The sequence below is a fragment of the Podarcis erhardii genome (assembly GCF_964252035.2).
Source record: "Podarcis erhardii genome assembly, chromosome: 8".
Lineage (NCBI taxonomy): Eukaryota > Metazoa > Chordata > Lepidosauria > Squamata > Lacertidae > Podarcis > Podarcis erhardii.
Window position 1 is genome coordinate 47,454,965 of NC_138499.1, and position 24,048 is coordinate 47,479,012.

General features: G+C 41.6%; 1 protein-coding gene across 2 annotated transcripts; it reads right to left on the bottom strand.

Annotated features, from left to right (window-relative positions):
* Positions 1–203: 203 nt before the first annotated feature.
* ENOSF1 (enolase superfamily member 1) lies at positions 204–23,828 on the bottom strand. Of its 2 annotated transcripts, none has more exons than XM_081873254.1 (16): positions 23,589–23,828; positions 22,390–22,498; positions 19,180–19,295; positions 17,580–17,666; positions 12,609–12,635; positions 11,295–11,367; positions 10,111–10,149; positions 9,544–9,626; positions 8,271–8,305; positions 6,160–6,247; positions 5,014–5,148; positions 4,204–4,245; positions 3,123–3,252; positions 2,731–2,830; positions 1,431–1,512; positions 204–661 (listed from the first exon to the last, which is right to left on the bottom strand). In XM_081873254.1, the coding sequence occupies exons 1-16, from the start codon at positions 23,670–23,672 to the stop codon at positions 560–562; spliced, it is 1,332 nt and encodes a 443-aa protein (XP_081729380.1). In that variant the 5' UTR covers positions 23,673–23,828; the 3' UTR covers positions 204–559. The 2 variants fall into 2 exon arrangements, 1 of the variants encoding a protein (XP_081729380.1); XR_014159297.1 differs by having other exon boundaries at positions 571–661; positions 1,431–1,552.
* Between the last annotated feature and the right edge of the window lie 220 nt (positions 23,829–24,048).

The window sequence follows — 24,048 nt, forward strand, 5'->3', positions numbered from 1 at the left end:
GGAAGACTTCTGTAGTTCCTAGTAAATTGTAGTGATAACTTCCAGTGTCTCCTTCCATTGTAGTTATGGCAGAAGGTGAAAGCAGCAGCCTCTTCCTTCTTTATGAGTAATTTTATATGTATGATATACCCTATACACCACTTCCCTCACCTCTGACATGCCTGAAAACATCCTTAGTATATATGACAGAACAAAATACAGCATCTAGTCATAGTTTCTTTATTTGAAACTTCTAAACTCAGCAGATGCACATTCAAAGTGCAATCTTGCATTATATAATCCTGTAGTTCCTGGAACAGTGTCAGGAAAAATGAATCATGTACCCTTTCAGCTTAACTATTAAAAAGGCTCTTATTTTTTCTTAAAGTGATCGGGAGTTCTATAGTTGGGGCTGCAATCTATTCTTGTTATGTAAGTGGAGGAAAGCTTTCTAAAAGCATTAATTTGAATCCGAAATCATCTTGTAGCTTCAGCAAAACCAACCATTTGTTGTGGTAAATATAGCTCTGGGGAGTTTAAACCTCACCCTGAAAATGTTCAATGTTTAAGCTTATTTTAGCTATATTTTATGTTCACAGAGGAGTTTCTGCCAGACTTCTCCTTGTGGAAACTGGTATTTCCTTACAGAATCTTCTTTCATTTCAGTGGAATATCCAGCTGCCTGAAAGAACAAATTATTATTATTATTATTATTCCCCTTTCATATAAAGATCACAGGACAGTTTATAGGATAAAAACACAAATAATGTAGTACAACAACAGACAAATTTAAAAGGTCATAGATTGTTTTTTTCTATTTAAAACATTCCTCTTCACCAGGTCTTAGGCTGATTAAACAATCTTGCACCTTTGGCTAAACTGTTTTTATATGGCAGTTCTTGCAGCACTTAGGAAACAGGAAGCATGACTAAAGCTGTAATGGAGCTATATCATAGTAGAATAGACACGCTTACACTGCAAGTTTTGCATTAATTGCTCATAGTGTTCACTAGGTTATAGTGAACAAAAATTAATGCTAACATCATCTGGAAGCTTACTCAAGGACCCTTAATTTCAATACTAAAATTGTAAATACAAAGCAGCCATATATTTTGTGGATTTGCAAAATCTTCTTGAACGCTGCTTCAGCAAGAGCCCTAATCCAAACTTCAGAAGCTGTCCTGAGTATCGTTTATGGGTGGGGAACAGGATCCTGTTAGCAGAACCTAAACTTGCCCACTCTCTGCAGGTGTATGGGGTCATCTACCTGTCAATCACCTGATATTACCATGACACGGCAACCAAATCTAGCCTGTGGGCTGTTTTAAAACAATGACAACTTGCACATACTGTGGATAGGATACATGTGGATTTCCCTCTTGGCTCTATTAAAGGTTTGAAGAAAGACTTGCATTCTGGGAGCACTGGAAATATTCTGGGGGTACAAATACCTGTGGCGGCATATAGGATGCATTCTTGATTACTACAGGGTACTTGAAGTGTTCATGTAGATGGTCAACATATTCACACATCCTGAAAGGAAAACATTGGTTCACTAGACCCCTTTAAAGTCCTACCAAAAAATAAAGTTATTTCAAAATGACTCCAGTTTAACAAAAAGTATTACATTCTGACACACAAGCTATTTGAGTATAATGTTAACTTAAATTTGTTGGGCTACCAGGAAATATGTAAAGTGAAATACTGAGCTCCTAATAATGGAAGGAGACCATTGTAACCCAGTAAGTTTACCTCCCTCAAAAAATATTATAAATAAGAAATTGAGTGTTGTAGCTTTTCACTGTGATAACGTTAACTGCTGCATCAAAATAAAGCCAGCTTGGAGCAGAAATGAATAGCATTGGGGGGGGGGATTACTTCTGAGCTCCATCATTACCGTGCTGTACATTTTAGTTACATACAAAATACAAAACAAATATTACAAAACACTTCAAGTAGTATATCCACTCACAAAGAGAATGTATGATATTGGTAAAAGGCTGTTACTTTGAGAAGTTGCTGAAGATAGAATGGACACCCCACCAATTAGCTGAGTGGTGATTTCACTGTTCATTCCAGTAATAGTAAGTTAATTGTAATATTGTAATATTTTTTAAATAGAACATTGGGGTGGGGAAATGAAACACTACAGGTACCGTATTTTTCGCCCCATAGGGTGCACCTAGTTGTTGTTGTTTTTTTTTGGGGGGGGAATAAAGAAAAACAATTTATTTCCCCCCAGGCGCAGGACTGCTTCAGCGCGCCCTGGGCTTTGGGCAGCAGGCTGCTATCCACAAGCCTAGGGAGCCATGCGGGAACTCCTGCGGGCTCCCCAGGCTTGCGGATAGCTTCCTGAAGCCTGCATTCACCCCACAGGACGCACACACATTTCCCCTTCATTTTTGGAGGGGTAAAATGCGTCCTATAGGGCGAAAAATACGGTAATCGATCCCGTAACTGTTAAGAAATACATGGGAGTATGATGGTTGCTCAGGTTTGCTAAGTAAACAAAGTTTTAGAAAGACTTCAGACTACAGCTGGCATTAACAACAAGGGGGGGATAAAAATGAAAACCAGGGCTACGGTTGTGGCAAAGAAGGGTAAAGCTTTGTCCTGAATTTCTTTATCAAAAAAAAATCATATGTTTGATTGATAAAAAACCAGAACCTAGGCATCGGGTCCAAGAGTCAAAAGCCAAGACTCTTAGAGACTGTTCCAATAGGGAAGAATCAGATAAATACTACTACTAACCTGTTCTCAAGGCTACCAGATATTGAAATGTAGTCAAATATTATCAAGTGCTGTACCAGCTCACAGAGCCCAACCCCTCCAGCATGAGGACACACAGGGACTGAAAACAAATACAAGCTGCATTAGCACTGCTGACAAGACAACACAACTTGTCATCCCTCTAGCCTAAAATATGCTTTGTGGTGCTTAATTCATTCCTTTGGCCTTTTAAAAATATATTTATCATAGATGATTCCTGGAAAAAGCCAAACTTCACTAATGCTACCTACTTCTGCTATAAAGAATCACATAAAAATCATGCTAACATACACAAAATCAAATGCTATGCCAGCAGCAGAAATGACCAGAAAACACTCCTAGTACTTCTACAGCAGAATTTTCAAGAGCCTTACCTTGAAATTTCTTGGCCATCAGCAGCACAGACAAGTTTTCATTGACACTGCCCAACCTGCAACTATCCACCTGGACGTAACTCAAGGCCTGAGCCTGCAGGAGCTGCTTAAATATCACTCTGTTATGGCACTGCAAATGATTGGGGGGGGGGAATTGCTTAGCCCAAATAAGATCAAAATATTTGAAGGTTAGCTTAAAATCCATAGAAACTACAGCATTTTATTATAGAGCCTATGCTGTTGTTGCCTTTTAAAGCAATGCATATTGAACTTCTGCATCCTAAAAAAACAGCCTAAGAGACAAAACTGAAAAGATTCTGCCTGCCCTGTTCCATATGAAGGCTTTAAATTATACGAGGAATGGAACAGGGTGTTAATTTTAACAATGCACACTCACAAAACAAACAAATACAGTTGTAATTAACATATCTCAGATGACTGCCCCAAAGAAGCATGCATGCATATTTAAATATAAAATACCTAGCACTTTGGGTTTGCTAAAACTGGTTTCTTGACAATTTTGATTTGTTCCATTTTTTCCCCCTTAAATGACAATTCAGTAAATATACTTCCATAAGTTGTTTAAATTTTAAGTAGTACAAGAAAATAATTTCCAAGCAAATCTTTGACTGTAAGATTTTATCACAATTGTCATGGCTCCTAAAATAAGTTAGCATAATATTTTTTAAATAGAGTTTCCTCCCCACAGATCCATTCCACATAGTTCTGGCACCACCACCATCCTAGCCCTCCAGAGATACTTTCTGTAGGAGAATGAAGGGGATAGGAAACTTTCCTTCCGTGAATTTCCTTAAGGTTGCAGTATGTTCTTCCCTGGGAGAAAGTCCCATTGAATTCCAGGGGGCTTACTTCCAATTAGACAGCTATTGGATTGCTCTGTAAATTAACTTAGGATCCCTAGCTGATAGGCACACTTTATTTGGCACTTTCTCATAAACAAATATTTCAGTTCAAGGAAATGCGATGGGAAGATTTTACCCAATCACACATTTCAGGAAAGTTCGATGGAATGGCTTCCAAGACAACTAATATAAAATAAGACATTTATAAGGAAACTTACTTGTTCTCCTGTTGCAACACCAATCCCTAATGGCGCTAAAGCCTAAAAACAAGAACAGCTTGTGACATGCCATAGGTTTCTGAGTTTTTCCAAATCCAGATATTCACAGGGGGGAAACAAAATGTAATGGTTCAGCAATCATTTCATACAATTAGAAGAAAGCTAAAGGAAATGATAGAATTATTAGCATAGTTGATACTTTCTTTGCTTAATCAATTAGGTGTGAAGAATTACATAAGCGGGTGTGTGCGACCATATGGAATATCCTTGGACTGTAACTGAGCACAGTTATGCACACAAATCCCACTGAAATCAGTGGTGCTTAAGCATTACCAACTTGGTGTTGGATTTTGGCTATGGTGTACATGCGAGACCACTGGTGCTCTAATAAGTTTTGATCACACATCCTTGGCTAGTATTATATTTCTCATATAATTTGAACTTCAGGCCAAACATATTAAAGAGTGCTTGAATCACATGCATTTTAGGAGCACTGCTGGTTGGCTTGCACACGGATGTATATATTTTTCAGTCTTTTATTAGCCTTCACAAATATGTTACTCATTTAAAGTTTAATGGAATATATGCTGCATGTGTGACAGGATATTGTAGCAAGTAGATGTTAATGACTTTTGACAACTGTTTGAGCCTGAACTCTGAGTGTTCTAAAGAAAACCACAAGTCAATAAATCATCAAAGTTCTCTGTTATGTAGAGAGTCCAATGCCCTGATTCAGTTGGGACAAAACATAAATCCTAGATCTACATTCTAGGTTGTCATCTCACCGAAATGGAAAACAACAACTCTGACCTTGGCAATGGTTGCGTGCCCAAGAATATCGTCAGGGGAAGTTGGTTCCTCTATCCACAGTGGTTTGAATTCAGCTAGTTTTGTGACCCATTCTATGGCTTCTTTCACTTCCCATCTTTGGTTAGCGTCCAGCATCTGAGAATAGTTACAGACTGCATTCACCCAACTATGTCATTGAACTCAGTGTTGTAACAATGGTGATGTTGATTTTAGACAGATGGAAAGTAATGAGAATTTGAGTCAAGCTTTTCTTATGACACACGCTAGGTTCATACTGCTGAGGTGTTAAACAATTTGAATCATCTAGTATCTGCTGGCTAGCATTTTCTATTGAAGTAGGAAGAAATAATGTACCCAATTCTCCAAACTACATATTTATTCCAAAGAAATTAAGTCCTAATTAACTGATCAACACAGGACTCAAATGCAGTGAAAAATCCTAGCAGTTATGCTTTGGCTAAGACTGCAGTCCTGTGCATGCTTCAGTGAGACTTGCTTCCAAGTAAATGCACACAATGTGTTAACCTTATTACAATGAATAAGAAAACAAAATACTATACAGTGGAACCTCGGGTTGCGAACGTGATCCATGTCTGTGCACGCATGGGTCATGATTATGCGCAAAGCATGATTTATTGTCTCTGCGCATGCGCGAGCGCCGAAACCTGGAAGTAACCTGTTCTGGTACTTCCTGGTTCAGCACGGTGCACAACCTAAAAATGCGCAACCTGAAGCGTCTGTAAGCCGAGGTACCACTGTACTAAAGACAGTGCCTGAAGAAAGTTTTGGAGGGCCACATAATTAAAATGTATATTTTTAAACATTAAGTTCATCAAAGCTGATTCCAAAAAATAAAGAGACTCAGATTTGTCAGTATGCCCAAAGCAGGCTTCCTCAACCTCGGCCCTCCAGATGTTTTTGGCCTACAACTCCCATGATCGCTAGCTAGGAGGACCAGTGGTCAGGGATGATGGGAATTGTAGTCTTAAAACATCTGGAGGGCCGAGGTTGAGAAAGCCTGGCCAAAATGAATGGCTGGTTACTTTCCACCCCAACATAGGCATGGATTCCAACCATCTACATGATCGACAGTGACAGGCAGCATGATATTACAACAAAACATAGCCCTAGATATGTGATATATACCAGTATATTTTCAGGACCAATCATTTCTCTAACAAGTCTGCATCTCCGAATGTCATCCTGGAGATCCGCTCCAACTTTTACTTTGAACCTAGGGACACATTTGTAATAAAATTAAGATGGCTAAAAGTTTGTAACAGCTTTTTTCTTCTATGATCACTCATTTCTTTTATCTTTTATGTAACAGCATAAAAATGAGAACTGAAGAAGGGCAAGCTTTTCAAGGCTAAACTCAAGTCTTTGCTTGCCTAGAAGGAGCTAATATAGACTCAATTTAGATCGGGGCATAATTAATTTGTTTTAAACCTGGCCCATCATGTGCTCTGTAACGTGTTGTAGGCCTAGAAGACTTCCCTCCCACAATATCCTTGTAAAAGACACCCACAGGAACTCAAGAGATTAAGGCCTCCTACTCCTAGACTCTCTAAAAGCACTCCTGATGCCCCTTTCTACTTTCTCCCAAAATTTATCATGAAATGTTACTTTTTAAAGCCTGTTTCAGGAGCCTTGATTACTTAACTGCTGTAGTAACAATGTTCTGAATGCAAGAATCCTGGGTTCTTAGAAATGATCTGGAAAAAGTGAGGAACTATATTTCCCAGGAGTCTTGGTGCCCACAATGTTGCTGCCACTTAAGACTTCTGAAGGAACAGGCTTTCTTATAGGCACCTCTTCCAGGTACATTTTTGTTGTTGAATGAACGGGAAATGGGTGTTTGTGGCACTGAAGAACACTGTTGTTAAGAGATGAACTAATTGTGAAGTGAGACTGAACTTGTGAAAGACTTGGTTTGGGCTCAGAATTAGCCCAGGAGTTCCAAACTCGAAAAGTTTATACTCTACTCTCCAACTCTGAACTTCAGAAGCAATATGAATGAGAACAACTGTTGTTCTTTCAAATGTGTGTAAAAACATCTCATGTAAATCCATGCCAACCGGTGGACTCGGTGATATGTGAGCATGAGTAACTTGATGTAGGACTGAGTCCAATGCCCTGATTCAGTTAGGGTGAAACGTAAATCCTAGATCGACGTTCTAGGTTGGTTTCTTCACAGCCTAAGTTTGTATGTGCACAGGAGATACAACTTGCCTCCCCTACACATGTATGCACATGCTCAGATACCCCTGCAATGCAGAACAAAGGGACCAGCTGTGCTGCTCACCTGTTTGAGGTGCAGAAGGACAGTCATTTCTTCTTTCCTTCAGCCCAGCAATTGAGCTGAGCTGTCAAAGCTGACGGCAACAACTTTGCTGTAGTGGTTGGTGGTACTCACCTGATCGCCCATCACCTGTGTTGCTGCTTCTCACCAGGAGGGTGGGTATGCGGGATGTGGCAGTTAAGGTCTGTCCAGTGCAAATGCACACACTGCTGGTACCATGCAGGCCTTGCCACTGCCTTGCCCCTACCCCCTACCTCCCATGAAACAGAAGAAGAAATGCAGGCAGCAGGTAGTCAGGTGAACTACCAACCATGATTGCAACTTTTGGATGTAGTGCCTGTTAGAATTCCTGCTCCATGATTGCAGTCATGGGATTGTTGTCTATCACATGACGGTGTATGTTTTGACTCCACAAAGTGGGAAGTGACGGAGACAGGATGTTTGTGTTACTGTGTTCTGTGAAGTGGGACTATTGTCATCCGTTATTTCTCCTTGCTGTCTGATGCTAGAGAGAGGGGGAGCCATGTTGCAGTGCTCCATGCGTGTTTATATTTAAATAAAGTAGATTAGCCAAAATGCTGAGGTCTGTTACGCAAGCTGCACAAACTCTGCGGATCCCTAAGCGTGCCGATGTCTGTTGGCATCAGTCGCTGTGATGTTCGGGCTGAAGAAAGCTTTTGAAGCTCCCGAACGAAAGACCAGGAGGGAGAGAACATGCCAGTCGGGCATGTGTCTCTGCCAGGGTCCTACTCAAGTGTAGGACGAGCTCCTGACAGTGCCTGTATGTACATAAAGCAGCAATTGTGTAGCCCACTTTGGAAGCAAATCAATAACTTCTGACAACAAAGGTAAGAAAATTCATTTTCTTTTGTCGTTTTCCTGACAAACCAGAACTTGCCTGTTATGTATATCTTATACAACTAGAAGTGAAGTATTCAATATAAATTGACTATACCTGGTCCAACCATTCTTCAGCGCTTCAGTACAAAGCTGCCAAGAAAGTTACATCTGTCACACACACATACAGCACACGTGAGCAACCATTTGTACAAAAGGAATCTTAGCCGAACCGACAGAATCTGTTGGTTTTATTGTCTCGTCTTTCATAGTAGCGTATTTCACAGGTTAATGGTGAGTTCACTCGCTTAGCGTGATTTAAGATTTATTGCTTTTTAGGTTCACCGGTCTAGAGCAGCCTCTGCAAAACTAGTACCTTCCAAATATTTTGGAATGCAACTCCCATCAGCCTCGGTCAACACAGTTATGCTGGCTGGGGCTGATGGGAGTTGTGTAGTTCAAAAATATATGGAGGGCACCAGGTTTGCAAAGACTGAAAAAATAGGGAGTGAGAAGAAATTGTCATTTCACACAATCCCTGTATGTGTACAATACAAGTGTGTCTACCCACACGGCATGCAGAATTGAAGGGAGAGTCTATCCTGGGAGATCTATCTGTCACAAAAGAGGGGCAAATGGATCATGGGAGCAATATCTACTTAAACTGGCGTTACCACACATGGACCATGATTCATATAAATTGTTCTATGCACAGCAGGAGAAAGAACAAACCCTTTAAGACTTGTTTCCATATCCCACCCACATACAACAGCCAGGGAAAATTGGACAGATTTGCCCATCTCTGCAATTTCGTTCCCTCTCAGTTTCTCGTTTTTAGTCCTAAATTCAGTTCTCCACATTTCAACACTTTGGAATAATAATAAAAAATCCTTGTGAAAACCCAACAACATTTAGTGCATGTCTCCTAATTTGCACCTTTTTGTATGCAATCATGCCTAGCAACATATTTTTGTAAAGCACTTTCCCCTAAAATAATGCATTTTTGGAATGTTATTTTCATTAATACATGCACTTTTATGGACACAGTATCCCAGTATATGCATTTTTGCACATATTACTTGGTTTTAAAAGGTCTGAACGGTGGCTGTGTTTCCGTTTGCGTATTATTTTGGAAACTCTGCATTAGGAGAGTTCGTATTTTAATGCAAACTGGATCAAATTTCTCCTTCATCCCTAGTGTGAAACAGTCTAAGAGCAACAGTGACCCACATGCATGCCAAAAAACTGACAATATCTGACAGCTGCATTTGAAAACAGAATTTGCTTCTGACTCTTCCTCTGTACTGCCTAAACCAATTATGTTTGTTCATCTTTTATGCATCTGAACTCAAAGCAGAAGTCTAAATGGAAAGAGTGCAGAAGAACCAAACCTGTTTCAGTTGTTGGTCTGGATAGCCTAGCCAAGCACACGATGTGGTATAAGCTGGGTAGCCGCATTCCAACATTTGTTCTTCTACAAAGAGGCAGAACGTCACCACCAGCAATTTAAATGAAATTTCCTTGCAACAGAATCGCTACCCTGGGAAAACACATCTGGATTCCCTACAACAACTGGACACTAAAGTAAAAATGTTTAAAAAGACCTCTAGGATGAATGAAAAGCCTGGGTTCTCACAGGGTCATTTCCCACTGCTTTGCCTGAAAGTAGCTAGAGTTTCCAAACGCTGCCTTTAAAGAAGGGTTGAGGAACCACCACTTGTTGTTGGATTCGCAACTCTCCTCATCGCCAGCCAGCATGCCCAATAGTCAGGGAAGGTGGGAGTCCAACAACATTTGGAGGGCCACAGACTCCCTGTTTTAAGAAGAAAGAGAAAGAAGGCTATGTCGCTATGGATGTGAGACATCAGTGGCCGTTTCCCATATCCAGTTTCAGAATAACCTTTTGGGAGTCAAACTAATAATCAACTAACAGCAGAAGGAAGAGTTGTTCTGCTTACCTCTTTGTTTTTTCCCCACTAGGCCACTTTGAAGGATTGCTAGTGAAATGAAAAGAGAAAGCACAATGTTAAAACCAAAATGCAATGTCATTCCTATCTTTATTTATAAAGAGTGCTATTTTTATAAAGCAAAATTACATGGAAGTGCACTTGCTGTACAAATAATTACAGGGTCTATATTCTGAGCTGTTGTTACACAGAAGCCTAAATCATGAGCCATGAAGTACAGTTCACAGTTTAAACCTCTGCCTCTGCTTAGTCACAGATTCACTGGTGGCAGGGTGTCATAGGTAAGCCATTCATTTTCAACCTCAGCGCCCTGACACCCCATTTGGAAGAAGAAGAAGAAGAAGAAGAAGAAGAAGAAGAAGAAGAAGAAGAAGATAATAATAATAATAATAATAATAATAATAATAATAATAATATTTATACCCCGCCCATCTGGATGGGTTTCCACAGCCACTCTGGGCAGCTCCCAACAGAGGACTAAAAACAGAATAAAACTTCAAACATTTAAAACTTCACTAAACAGGGAAGAGATGGTTGTAGTGGGCTGCTCTAAGAACAGTTTAAAAGTTTACTGAGCTAATGCACATTAAGTACAGTGGTACCTTGGTTCTCAAACGCCTTGGTACTCAAACAACTTGGAACCCAAACACTTCAAACCCGGAAGTAAGTGTTATAGTTTGCGAACTTTTTTTGGAAGCCGAACGTGCTCCGTTTTGAGTGCCATGCTGAGGTCTGTCTGTTTTTGCTATTTATTTTGTGTTTTTGTTTTTGCACCTTTTTTCTTTTGTTTCTGTGACTGTGTGGAACCCAGTTCAGCTACTGATTGATTGTGTGACTGCAGTACATTGTTTATTGCTTTCATTTTATGGATCAATGGTCTCGTGAGATAGTAAAATTCATGTTAAATTGCTGTTTTAGGGGTTGTTTTTAAAAGTCTGGAACGGATTAATCCATTTTGCATTACTTTCTATGGGAAAGCGCACCTTGGTTCTAGAACGGACTTCCATAATGGGTTACAGTAAGTTTGAGAACCAAGGTACCATTGTACTGAGAAAAAGCACTCTACTTACTAATTACTGAATATTAAATTTCCGGACTTGGTTAATAGAAAGAAATCAGTAGGGCTAACCTAAAGTAAGGGAATGTAGGTTTTGCGGCCTATAAAAATAACTTACTGAGAGCTTCTTCTTCTGTCAGGGCATCCGTAATGTATCTGAAATCTATGCAAGATAACAACTGTTTGGGATCCTGGTAAGGAAAAAGGAATAAAATTGTTGTATTATTTGAGAAGTGAAACACCATGTATGATTAACCCAGTCCAAGAGACATTTTCCATGAACAGGTTTGTGTGTTCAGAGGTCTGTTGATGCATGCCCACCTTTGCTGGCTGTGACCAGAGCAAGATCTGAGCCCACAACGTCCTACTCTGGAAATATCCTGGCACCTTACAGTGGTGGAAGCAAAATAACAAAAGGACCAAGTTTGAAACCAACTGTGAGTTTCAATGCCGATATTGTTGCACACATACAAAGCACACCGATGCTCTTCTGTACTCTCCCACTGGGTGGCATTGGTTGAAGTTCAATAAGTTTATTGTGCTAGCTGAAGGCCAGGACAAAAACCATATAAACACAAACAATAAAAATATAGAACAAATCCTCTGCTTAAACCAACAAAACAATGCAAGGGCAGCATTGGTAAAGTGGAACTTTGCTCAGCCAGGGGTGTAATCTGATGTGGCACATGAATTGAAAACCACTGATCTTTAGAATCTGGTTTGTATAGAGACAGGACCTCAACACAGCAAACATTCATTGAGAAAGCCCTGTGCATAATAGAGGCAAATGCAAACAAGCAGCATAACAAGCTGCAAAATTGACGTTCAAACGAGTAACCTGATGCAACAAATACCAAAACATGCAGGCTGTACAATTTTAGATGTGGATCATGTATATATATTAGCCTCTTGGAATAGGGACCTGCCAAACTTGTTCGTTATAAAGTGCTCTGTATATAGATGGTGCTACAGGAAAACAAATAATGAAAATACACTAGATTACTTTGAGGACCAAAAGAGCACACAAATTTAAATAGCTATTTGCTTACTTTTCCTTGATTACTTAAGCCTCAAATGTTTAGTGATATCAAATTACACACCAACCAACTTAAAAACAACATAAATATGGATTTCTATTGTAATATTGACTATCATGGCATTTCTTTCTTACTGCACTTTTTTTTTTAATGAGCACTATAAATGCCAACTAACATCTGGTATAGCATTTGTTCACGGACAATTGTTTGCACAGCAGTGCAGGAAGCACAGAGATGGCAAGTAAACTGTGTAATCCACAGGACTCAGAAGACTTTGTGGATTTTTGCCACAAACTATTTAACTAGTGATAGGTCGTGATTTGTAACCATAGCTTTATACCATTACTTTAGCACAGCAAGGACATTAATAAACAATAATACAGTTTTTTTCTTACCATGTCAACAAGCAGTTTCCAGAGTGGCTTTTAAAAAAAATGAGAGAGAGAGATTGAAATATTTAAAGTTGTTACGTCAGGTCTGAGGGAGGGGAGGCCTGTTGTTGGACTCCAAGTCCCATCAGTTGCAGCTATGACTGACAGCCTGAGATGATAGGAGATGTATTCCAACAAAATCTGAAGGGGGACAGGTTTCTCATCCCTGTGTTTGAACACTTATAGCAATTGTTAGGGTAAATTAACAGGTTACAGAAAGACAGCTGCTTATATTCTTTGACATGCGAGCCAGGAATTGTTACAGATAGGTAGCCGTGTTGGTCTGCCATGGTCAAAACAAAATAAAAAAATTCCTTCCAGTAGCACCTTAAAGACCAACTGAGTTAGTTCTAGGTATGAGCTTTCGTGTGCATGCACACTTCTTCAGATACACTGAAACAGAAGTCACCGGACCTTTCTATATAGTGAGAAGGTGGGGAGGGGTATTACTCAGAAGGGTGGTGGGAATGGGTGATTGGCAGATAGCTGCGATGAGCCTGTTGACGACTCTTAACGACTGCAATAGGTCTAACAGGAAAAAGCAAGGGGTGAGAAGGTGAAAAATGGCTTTGTCATGTATAATGAGATAAGAATCCAATGTCTTTATTCAAACCAGGTCTCTCCATAGTTTTAAGTTTGGTGATAAGTTGCAATTCAGCAGCTTCTCTTTCCAGTCTATTTCTGAAATTCCTTTGTAATAGAACAGCTACTTTGAGATCTTGTATAGAATGTCCTGGGAGATTGAAGTGTTCTCCTACTGGTTTTTCTGTCTTGTGGTTCCTGATGTCGGATTTATGTCCATTTATTCTTTGGCGTAAGGTCTGGCCTGTTTGTCCAATATAGAGAGCTGAAGGACACTGTTGGCATTTTATGGCATACACAATGTTAGACGATGAGCAATTAAATAGTCCCGAGATGGTATGTGTGATGTTGTTGGGGCCAGTAATGGTGTTGTCCGGGTGTATGTGGCAGCAAAGTTGGCATCTGGGTTTATTGCAGGCTCTGGTGCCAGTGTCCGTGTTAAGTCTGGTTATAGTATTATTGTGGGTTAGGAGTTGTTTAAGATTGGGGGGCTGTCTGGAGGCAATGAAAGGTCTTCCTCCCAGAGCTTGAGAAAGAGAACTGTCATTGTCCAGGAGAGGTTGTAGATCTCTGATGATGCGTTGTACTGTTTTAACTTGGGAGCTGTATGTGATGACTAGAGGTGTTCTGTTATTTTCTTTTTTGGGTCTGTCTTGCAGCAAGTTCTCTCTGGGTATCAGTCTGGCTCTGTTGATCTGTTGTCTAACTTCATCTGCTGGGTATTTTAGTTCTAAAAAGGTTTGCTGTAGATCTCTTAGGTGAGAGTCTCTGTCTGTAGAATTGGAGCAGATGCGGCTGTAACGTAGTGCCTGGCTATATACAATGGACTGTTTGGTATGTTTGGGATGGTAGCTAGAGGCATGTAGATATGTTTGTCGGTCAGTTGGTTTACGGTATAAGGTGGTGTCTATGCGCCCATCCTGTATTTTTATAGTAGTGTCCAAAAAATGTATTTCTTGCATAGATTGATTCATTGTTAGGTTGATGGTGGGGTGAAAATCATTGAATTTCTGGTGGAAGGTGTCCAGGGTCTGTTGACCATGTGTCCAGATGATAAAAATATCATCAATGTATCGCAGGTACAAGAGAGGTTTGAGTGGGTAGGAGTTTAGGAAACGTTGTTCTAAATCCGCCATGAAGATGTTGGCATACTGTGGGGCCATGCGGGTGCCCATTGCTGTGCCGCTGATCTGAAGGAACAGGTCATCACCGAATTTGAAGTTGTTGTGGGTAAGGACAAATTGGCAGAGTTTGGTAGCAAAGTCCGCTGTGGTTTTATCTGAAATGGTAGTTTTATCTGAAATGAGATCTACAGCAAACCTTTTTAGAACTAAAATACCCAGCAGATGAAGTTAGACAACAGATCAACAGAGCCAGACTGATACCCAGAGAGAACTTGCTGCAAGACAGACCCAAAAAAGAAAATAACAGAACACCTCTAGTCATCACATACAGCTCCCAAGTTAAAACAGTACAACGCATCATCAGAGATCTACAACCTCTCCTGGACAATGACAGTTCTCTTTCTCAAGCTCTGGGAGGAAGACCTTTCATTGCCTCCAGACAGCCCCCCAATCTTAAACAACTCCTAACCCACAATAATACTATAACCAGACTTAACACGGACACTGGCACCAGAGCCTGCAATAAACCCAGATGCCAACTTTGCTGCCACATACACCCGGACAACACCATTACTGGCCCCAACAACATCACACATACCATCTCGGGACTATTTAATTGCTCATCGTCTAACATTGTGTATGCCATAAAATGCCAACAGTGTCCTTCAGCTCTCTATATTGGACAAACAGGCCAGACCTTACGCCAAAGAATAAATGGACATAAATCCGACATCAGGAACCACAAGACAGAAAAACCAGTAGGAGAACACTTCAATCTCCCAGGACATTCTATACAAGATCTCAAAGTAGCTGTTCTATTACAAAGGAATTTCAGAAATAGACTGGAAAGAGAAGCTGCTGAATTGCAACTTATCACCAAACTTAAAACTATGGAGAGACCTGGTTTGAATAAAGACATTGGATTCTTATCTCATTATACATGACAAAGCCATTTTTCACCTTCTCACCCCTTGCTTTTTCCTGTTAGACCTATTGCAGTCGTTAAGAGTCGTCAACAGGCTCATCGCAGCTATCTGCCAATCACCCATTCCCACCACCCTTCTGAGTAATACCCCTCCCCACCTTCTCACTATATAGAAGGGTCTGGTGACTTCTGTTTCAGTGTATCTGAAGAAGTGTGCATGCACACGAAAGCTCATACCAAGAACTAACTTAGTTGGTCTTTAAGGTGCTACTGGAAGGAATTTTTTTATTTTGTTTTGAGCCAGGAATTGTTATGAACTGGTGCTCAGGTTCCATTAAGTACAACACCTGCATTTTGCAATTGGGTGGTACTAGTCATTTCTGCTAACATGCTCTCTGCAGGGGCCCAGGATGCTGAATGCACAGGTTAGAGGCTGCTTGCTTTCCTCTGATAGGCTGGCCAAAGTGATGAGGGGCTTTGCCCTGACTCTGTGGTTAGTTCCCCAGTATTTTAAGGAGCACCTCTGGATTTTTCTTACACTCTGCATGTATTTGGCCATGGCAGGATCATTTCTATTACTTGGAAATCATTCTGTTTCTACAAAATTGATTTTGGAAGCATCTGAAATGCTTTACTTAAAGAAATAACACATCCCTCCATATATCCCAAAAGGCTATAGATAGGTAATATTTAAGAAAAGATGGGCATATTGTCAGATTTCCAGCTACTGAAAAATCTCATTCTGTGGAATGCATATGGTAGGTAGATTTCCCCCACCAATATTTGCACTTGATTTATATGACTAGAGCACTGAACTTAGAGAAACCTGGATTCAAATCTTGACTCAGCCAAAGCAGGAGATCTTGCATCACTCCTTATCCCTCAGTTTAGTAAATGCATATGACTTAACTAAAACTGAACACTCACTGTGAATTATTTGCACAGTACTTTGAGGATAGGATACACTCGAGCTCAGATGTCACTGTGGTAACAGTCAATAACAGGATGCATTATGGGAACTGACTAGGAATTTCCATTTGGATACTTTGAGCTGATACAGCCTAAGAATGCTGGCAAGGTATGGAGTGCTACAACCTGCCACCTGTTTGCTCAACCTTTGCCTCTCATGGCTACTGAGAACTGGCAGGCCTGGGCAGCTCAGTTGGTTACAGCATGGAGCTGATAATGCCAAAGTTGCAGGTTCAATCCCTGTATGGGACAGCTGCATATTCCTGCACTGCAGGGAGTTGAACTAGATCAGGGGTAGGCAACCTAAGGCCCGTGGGCCAGATGCGGCCCAATCACCTTTTCAATCCGGCCCACGGACAGTCCAGGAATCAGCATGTTTTTACATGAGTAGAATGTGTCCTTTTATTTAAAATGCATCTCTGGGTTATTTGTGGGGCCTGCCTCGTGTTTTTACATGAGTAGAAGAAGAAGAGTTTGGATTTGATATCCTGCTTTCTCACTACCTGAAGGAATCTCAAAGCAGCTAACATTCTTCTTTTCCCTCCTCCCCCACAACAAACACTCTGTGAGGTGAGTGAGGCTGAGAGACTTCAGAGAAGTGTGACTAGCCCAAGGTCACCCAGCAGCTGCATGTGGAGGAGCGGGGAATCAAACCCGGTTCACCAGATTACAAGTCCACCGCTCTTAACCACTAGACCACGCTGGCTCTTTTATGCTGGTGTGCTTTTATTTCAAATGCATCTCTGGGTTATTTGTGGGGCATAGGAATTGGTTCATCCCCCCCCCCAATATAGTCCTGCCCCCCACATGGTCTGAGGGGCGGTGGACAGGCCCACGGATGAAAAAGGTTGCTGACGCCTGAACTAGATGATTCTCAGGGTCCCTTTCAGCTTTACAATTCTATGATTCTAGGAGAGAGATGACTGAGCGTCTCAGCTGCCTTGAAGGAGGTAGAGATGCAACCATGCCTTGGAACTGATTGCTGCTGACAGTGAGCCCCTTTGAAGGTGCATTTTTACCTCAGTCAGCTGATTGGTGCTAATAAGCACTGCTTCAAACAGCTCGCTATGAGCCCTGCTATATCAATTTGAAGGTATGGTTTGCACCAGTTCTGGCTATTCCTACTGCTGGCTCCAGTCATGACCACTGATGGGCAACACCCACCCACCACATGTGTGTCTTGAGGGCAAATCTGAATAATAGAATATCAGTGATAGAAACAGATCAGCCACCTGAAATTAGGAAGATTCCTACCCTTCCATTCATGGAAAAACAGAATAGTTGGGAGGTGGACTAAACTGTGATAGTCTTGTCCACTTGCTTCCAATCCATTACCTTCCCTTCCTGTTTGGCCCACAAGTCCCAGACCGCATTCAGAATAGCAGCCGTGGCTAAATGCACAGCTCCTTTCTCAGGACCAATCTGTTGACAAAAGGATGTCGTCAATATATTATGGTAGCCATGAAGAGATAAGTATGACAAGACTCTCCCCAAAGGCCCACAAGGTATCTAAAGCATTTAGAATAATCTAGCTAAGGCAGCCTCCTTGCTTGCACGTTATCAAGAAAAGGTTGAGCAAGGATACCCTTTTATGGAATAAGCAGCTACGCGTCTCCTTGCAGTTCTGTAAGCCTATAATTCTTGGTTCCCAGACTTGCTGTGAATACATATTTGTATGGAAGAAAACAGTGAAGGGGAGTTGCATGACACGTTTAGCCAAACTACCTTGGAGCAAGACTGCGAACCATGCAGGCTCCCAAAAGATGTTTCACAACCACTTTGCTCCTCCCTGGTCAATTAAACCACCATGCAAAGATATGGTTTAGCACGCCGTCTGAACAGGGACTCGCCTCACTAACTGTAAGCTGTAACCAAGAACAAACCTTGCCTCACCAAGCGAGCATAAAACTTATCCACTTGCACTGAGTTTAGCTCTGCCCATCACAGAAGCAAAAAGGACTAGGGAGGAATGAAGTGGTTGAGACTCCTCTCCAGGATCCCACACATTCTTGGTAAGTCAGAGTTTGGCTTTCCATGTCATGCAAATCAGCCCTTTGAGATTTAAATAAATTGAGTTCAATTATATTCCAAGGCGTATTAAAGTACAGCTAGTATTTTCCAGCACACCCAGCACAAACATATACATTGGCTTGTACAAAACCATAACATGATGGGCGCAACTCACTTAGCAATGTCCCTGCATTGTTTGGGGTTTGTACAATAGTGGTATTTAGTGAATATTTGTTGAAAATGTGTAAGTTAATAAATGGGACTGAGTGAGAGCATTTGACGTTGCCACAAATACAAGAATACAAGCAATGTTGAACCTAAGTCTTAGGTTGTACCAAGTCAGCTCTGCTTTACTTGGTAATACATGTCTGATGGCAGGATCAATACCTACTGTATTGGCCCAAATACAAGCAGCACTTTCCCCCCCAAATTCCAAACATGAAAAGTTAAAAGTGTGGATTACAAAAATTGGCTTTTACAGTATTGCTGCTGAAACAGACATACGGTAAAATGGAACAACAACAAAAAAAAATTATTGCCGATTTGTGAGCTTGAGACTGTTCATTTGCCATTTACGGGTGTGAGTGCCTGCAGAATTGTAGCAACTGAACAGCAATTTGCGATTTTAGCAATTGTATGGTAACTTTTGCGGGCTTGCAAGATCAAAGCCTTAAACTGGCTTGGAGTTACAATTCTACCAACCACAGCAATTTTCAGCCTGTAACCCAATGTTAAGGGAGCGGCTTATATTCGGGTATTGTATTTTTTTTCTTTCCCCCCTTTGTATTTTAAAGGTGCGGCTTATTTGCGGGTGCGGCTTATATTCGGGCCAATACGGTAAATAGATTTCCAGTTATTTTTTCTTACACGGACACTTTTGCATTCATGCGTTAGCCTTATTCCAAAATGCTGAAAAGTATCTTACCCATCGGAGTTGCCCATCACTGGTGAGCTGCCGGTAGAAACCTCGAAAATCACCAATTATTTCATCCAAGTCTTTATTGACCACATGAGCAGAAAGTGCATTGACTGCACAGACAACTGCAAAATACACCAAAATCTTGAAGGATTTTAAATTGCAAATGAATCCAGGATTTTAGTAAGCTGTGAAAATATTGTGTGTTCAGTCCTTCAAATGAAAAACAACTCTTGAATGAAATCCTAGAGCAATGAAATACCAGTTTGGCTAGGGATGTCTGGTTGAATCACAGAATTGTCCTTAGCGCTTTACTTCTACCTTTCTTCACTTAGCATGAGGTGGACAACAAAACTATGTAAAATTACAGTATGACAAATACAGGAGGAGGATTAATCCTAAAGCCACTTAGCTCAGCTAGGAACTTCTTGGAAGGCAGGTTATAAACCACGTAAATGGGAGTGGCAAATAATGAGGCCAAAGGCTTGTCTAAACAGGTAGAAAGTGCCATCAGCTCTCACAAGGAAGGGAATTCCAGTCTGGGCACAGTCATAGACAAAGCCTTCTTCCATGTCCCTTGAAAACACTACCCAGATATTGACAGGGCTTTCCTGAAAATTCTTATACACAATTGGCTTCATAGGGAGGCAGGCAACCTGGTCATTATGAAAGGACTGCTAGTGTTTCAGGAGAACAAATAACAAATTTAATAACAAATTTAAAACATTGTAAAAAATGTGTAAATTGCTGTTGGAATGGCATTTGAAAGATGAAGAGTTTAAGTCGGGTATGATACATTGGGCCAAAGATTTTGGTTATAATATACAGCTAAAAGACTGGGAGAAATTATGGAAAGAAGGAAGAAAATTTACTGCATGCAATGCTTTGAAAGAAAACGTAATGACAATGATGTATAGATGCTATATTGCACCAGTGAAATTAGCTAAAATGTATAAAATAAGTAACAAATTTTGGAAATGTAAGGAAAAGGAAGGCACTTTTTATCATCTGTGGTGGGAATGTAAGAAAGTGAAAGGCTTCTGGGAAATGATTTATAATGAGATGAAAAAGATGTTAAAATATACATTTATTTAAAAAAAACCCCGAAACATTTTTACTTGGTATTGTAGGCACTGACATTAAAAGACAAGACAAAAAACTGTTTTTATATGCGACAACTGCAACCAGAGTATTATTGGCACAGCAATGGAAGCAGAAAGAACCACCGATGAAAGAGGCGTGGCAGATGAAGGTAGATTGAACTAATCAGATTTTGTAAAGCAGTTCCGAATTTTGGCAAGAAAATAACAGAACTCCAAAGGGATTGCACGCCATCAATTCCTTCCTAGCAGAAGTGGGATAAGGTAGGGTTTCGGTGTGTGTACAGAAAGTATCTGCATGATGCATAAGCCAAACTCCTCTTAACTTCAGCTGAGGTGAACAGAAGCAGTAAAGGATATCAAAAGAGAACTGTAAGTCATATAATCCGATTAGGGTTATCACAGCTGTTTGATCAACATCATGCCTTGCAACTCATTTACTAGTGTTAATAGCTGCAGCAAGATACTGCAGTGGAGTGGAAAGGCTTTAAAGGATTATGATTCTGTTGTTGTTGCACTGGGATCGAAGGAACTGCAGGTGGCTAAGACATTACTATACTAAGCAGAAACCCAAACCAATGGGAAAATTGCTCAGCAGTTTGCATTGGCAGAAGATATGCGGGGGGCGGGGGCAGGTGGGGGGAGGAAGTAGCCAAAATATTTCTAGAAGAAAATAGTAGCTGATATTGCAACTGTTGTGTGTTAAAACCTTTGCTTTAAATCTGATCATGTTTGCAACATTTTACATCACCATTTATACACCCCCCCCCCCGGTAAATGATAGAATTTCACCTGCTGCTTGAGAGTGCTTTCAGTTATTCCTTAAATGTAAAGCACACCACTGATGTGCACAAACTTGCACTGAAGTGCATAGGAAACTTTTCATGTGTTTTAAAAGAAGCAAAATTTATCCAGGTTGAACTCTGTTGCTAAATGGCATGCAAATCTACACAGATAACTAGATCAGAATAAATTCTGGGGAGCAGGAGAGTACACGTTATCCACAGAAGTGCCCATTGTGTGTGTATGATTAGAAAATGGCATGAAATTTAAGTAGAGTTTTTCCAGGAATGTGCTACAGGTCTGTGAAGTGCATGTGGCAAGATCGAAACGTGAGAGAACATTAAATGTAGGAAGAGATGGGGCAGTTTGCATCCAGTTATTCTGAAACAGACACGTGTGAGGTGAGGTAACTTGCTGGCTAGAGCTGATAGGAACTGGAGTCAAATATCCAATGAAGGGCCACAGTTTCCTATCCCTGTTTTACAATAAATATTAGGTTCCAGATGCAGCAGAAAGGCATCAAGGTCTATATTTACTGATTTAAAGTCAAGACCACATGAAAACATAATTTGAAAATGTTTATTTATCAGATAAATTTTATCTGCAGAACCAGAAGGCTCTTACATCTATAGGGGCTGTTATTTTCACATGGTGACTGAAATTCTTCAAAGAAGGCCTACAGATTCCCCAGCCCTGACATCTGGTTGGTTTTTAAGATGCCACAAGCTTGGTTTTTTGCGTCAACAAACAAATATGGCTGCCCCTCTGGAAGTAGCCAGCAGGTGGTGATAGAGTCCACTAATGGCAGCCCTTCATAATATGGGATTTATGTTTAAAAGCTTCTTAACTCTATGGTTGAGTCCAAAGGAATGCAACAACTTCACATCAGTGCTACCAACCCTGTTGAGTGCTGGCATTAGCATATTTGAGCTGATGTTCAGGGCAAGAAGCTTTTAAAATATCATCATGATTGCTGAAAAAATGGAGGGAGGCTGCTTAAAGCAACACTCTGGTAACCTGCAGTTGAGAGCTGCAAGGATAGCTTGCCATTAAATGCCATGCCTAAGGCAACAGGAAATGGCAAGAGTTTTGTAGGTACCCTCAATATTGAAGTAGTATTAACACTAACAGAAGTAATGAAAATTCTCTAACCCTTGGCCAAAAGGCTTCAGTGCTCTATGGCTTGGCAGCGGAGCAGTTGCAATACATGACTTATTAGTACAAAGATCAAGAAAGCTCCTGAACTTAGATTTCCTCTTGGAGGCCCTTTCCAATGAGGAATTGTCATTCTCACAACAGATGATTAATTTAAATCAGAGGCAACATGATAACTTACCCACTTCTGTCCCTTTGCCCAGCGTAAATGTTAAGCCATAACCTTTGAGCCCGTCAGGAGCATCTGTTTCTATTTCAACATAAACCGCAGAATAATCTGGGTCGGGGTGCTAAATGGAAGAGCAAAAACAACCAATATTGATGCCAGCAACACACACACACACACACACACACACACACACTTGCATCTACATCTGGCTTCTTACATCGACATCTTCACCAAGTACAATTTTTCTGAATAAGGGTTGTTGTTTTTTGTTTTAAATCAAGAGGTGTAGTGTATCTCTTTACCATCAGCGTTGTAGGAAAGGGCAGCGAAAGCCTTCAAACAGGAAGCAGCAACTTTTTCTTCATTAAGAAATTTCCCCATGAATTTACTAACAATAAAAGGGAACAGCGTAGTTCCATATAGAACATGATGTAGTTTCTCCCTTGTGGGTATGGCGTTTATTGTTTTGCGTTTGTTACTATGTTATGTATTTTTCTGTTTTTAAAGGATCATCATGTGATCCTCAGATGAAGGGTGCTATAGAATTTTAGTTAAGAGGTGAAGAGGTGGGGGCAGTCAGCCTCAACCTCAGAGGGATAAGCTGGCCACCACCCCGCTGCTCCCCACGGCACTGGACGGGGGGCGGGGCGGGGACAGCTGCCCCCCCAGGTCAGGTAAAACAATAAAAATTCTTAACTGACCAATCATTTCGGTTCTGCCCACCCAACAAAAGTCTTGCCCGCCCCTAACCAAGCCCTGCCCCCCCCCAACAAAAATCCCGGCTACGCCCACTGGATGCTTTTTGGTTTGAGTTTATAACTTTATTCCAGCAAGATTCCCACCCCGGGCCTCACACAAACTTGCACGGGGCTGATACTACCTGTCATGAAGCTATTTGCCCATTCAAACCTAGCTGCGTAAAGGGACAAGCAGCGTGGCGTCTAAATCACGACAGATCCAAGAGCAGAGAAAGCAGGAACACGTCTAAAGTGACCGACTAGCATCCTAACCCATTGAAAACGAGGAGATTCAACTTCCGCAGCTCCGTTGAGCTTGGGAAAACGCCCGAGGGAGGAAAGCAAGAGAGGCAGGCGAGCCCAATCGGCGAGATCTAGCGTGGGCGCCCGAGGAGATCTGCCCTGCTGGAGCCGTCGGAGCTCCGGCTGCGGCGCGGCGCCTTGGCAGAGGGCGCGCTCGGGCGCAGCGCTTACCATCGCGTCTGAGCCATGGCGGGCCAGGGACGTGGGGAAGCGGACGTCGCTCGCGGCCAGACCCAACACCCTCCCTCGGCCCATCGCGACAGGGAGCCTCCGGCGGGAGTTCTGCGGGAATCCGCTTTCCGCCGACCCCTGGGGATCCCTCCGGGACGCCGATTGGCCCGCGCGGCGCTTGTGGGCGGCCGCATCCGAGGGGAGGAGGTTGGAGGGGGAAGCAAATGCCGAGGAGGCTCGAAGAACAGGGAAGAGCTAGAGAGGAAGGGGCGGCCCCACAAGTTAGAGCCCCACAAGGCGGAAAGAGGCTGGCCGGAATTCTGGCTGAGTTAGGGTCGCGCTGCGATGCAACTCCAAGGGGATAATCGCGTGGAGTTTGCGCTTATCCTGGAGCGCCGAGGCTAGCTGCGCAACTGTGCCTTTTTCACGCATTTCCCGCCCTGCCTCAAAGAATTCTGGG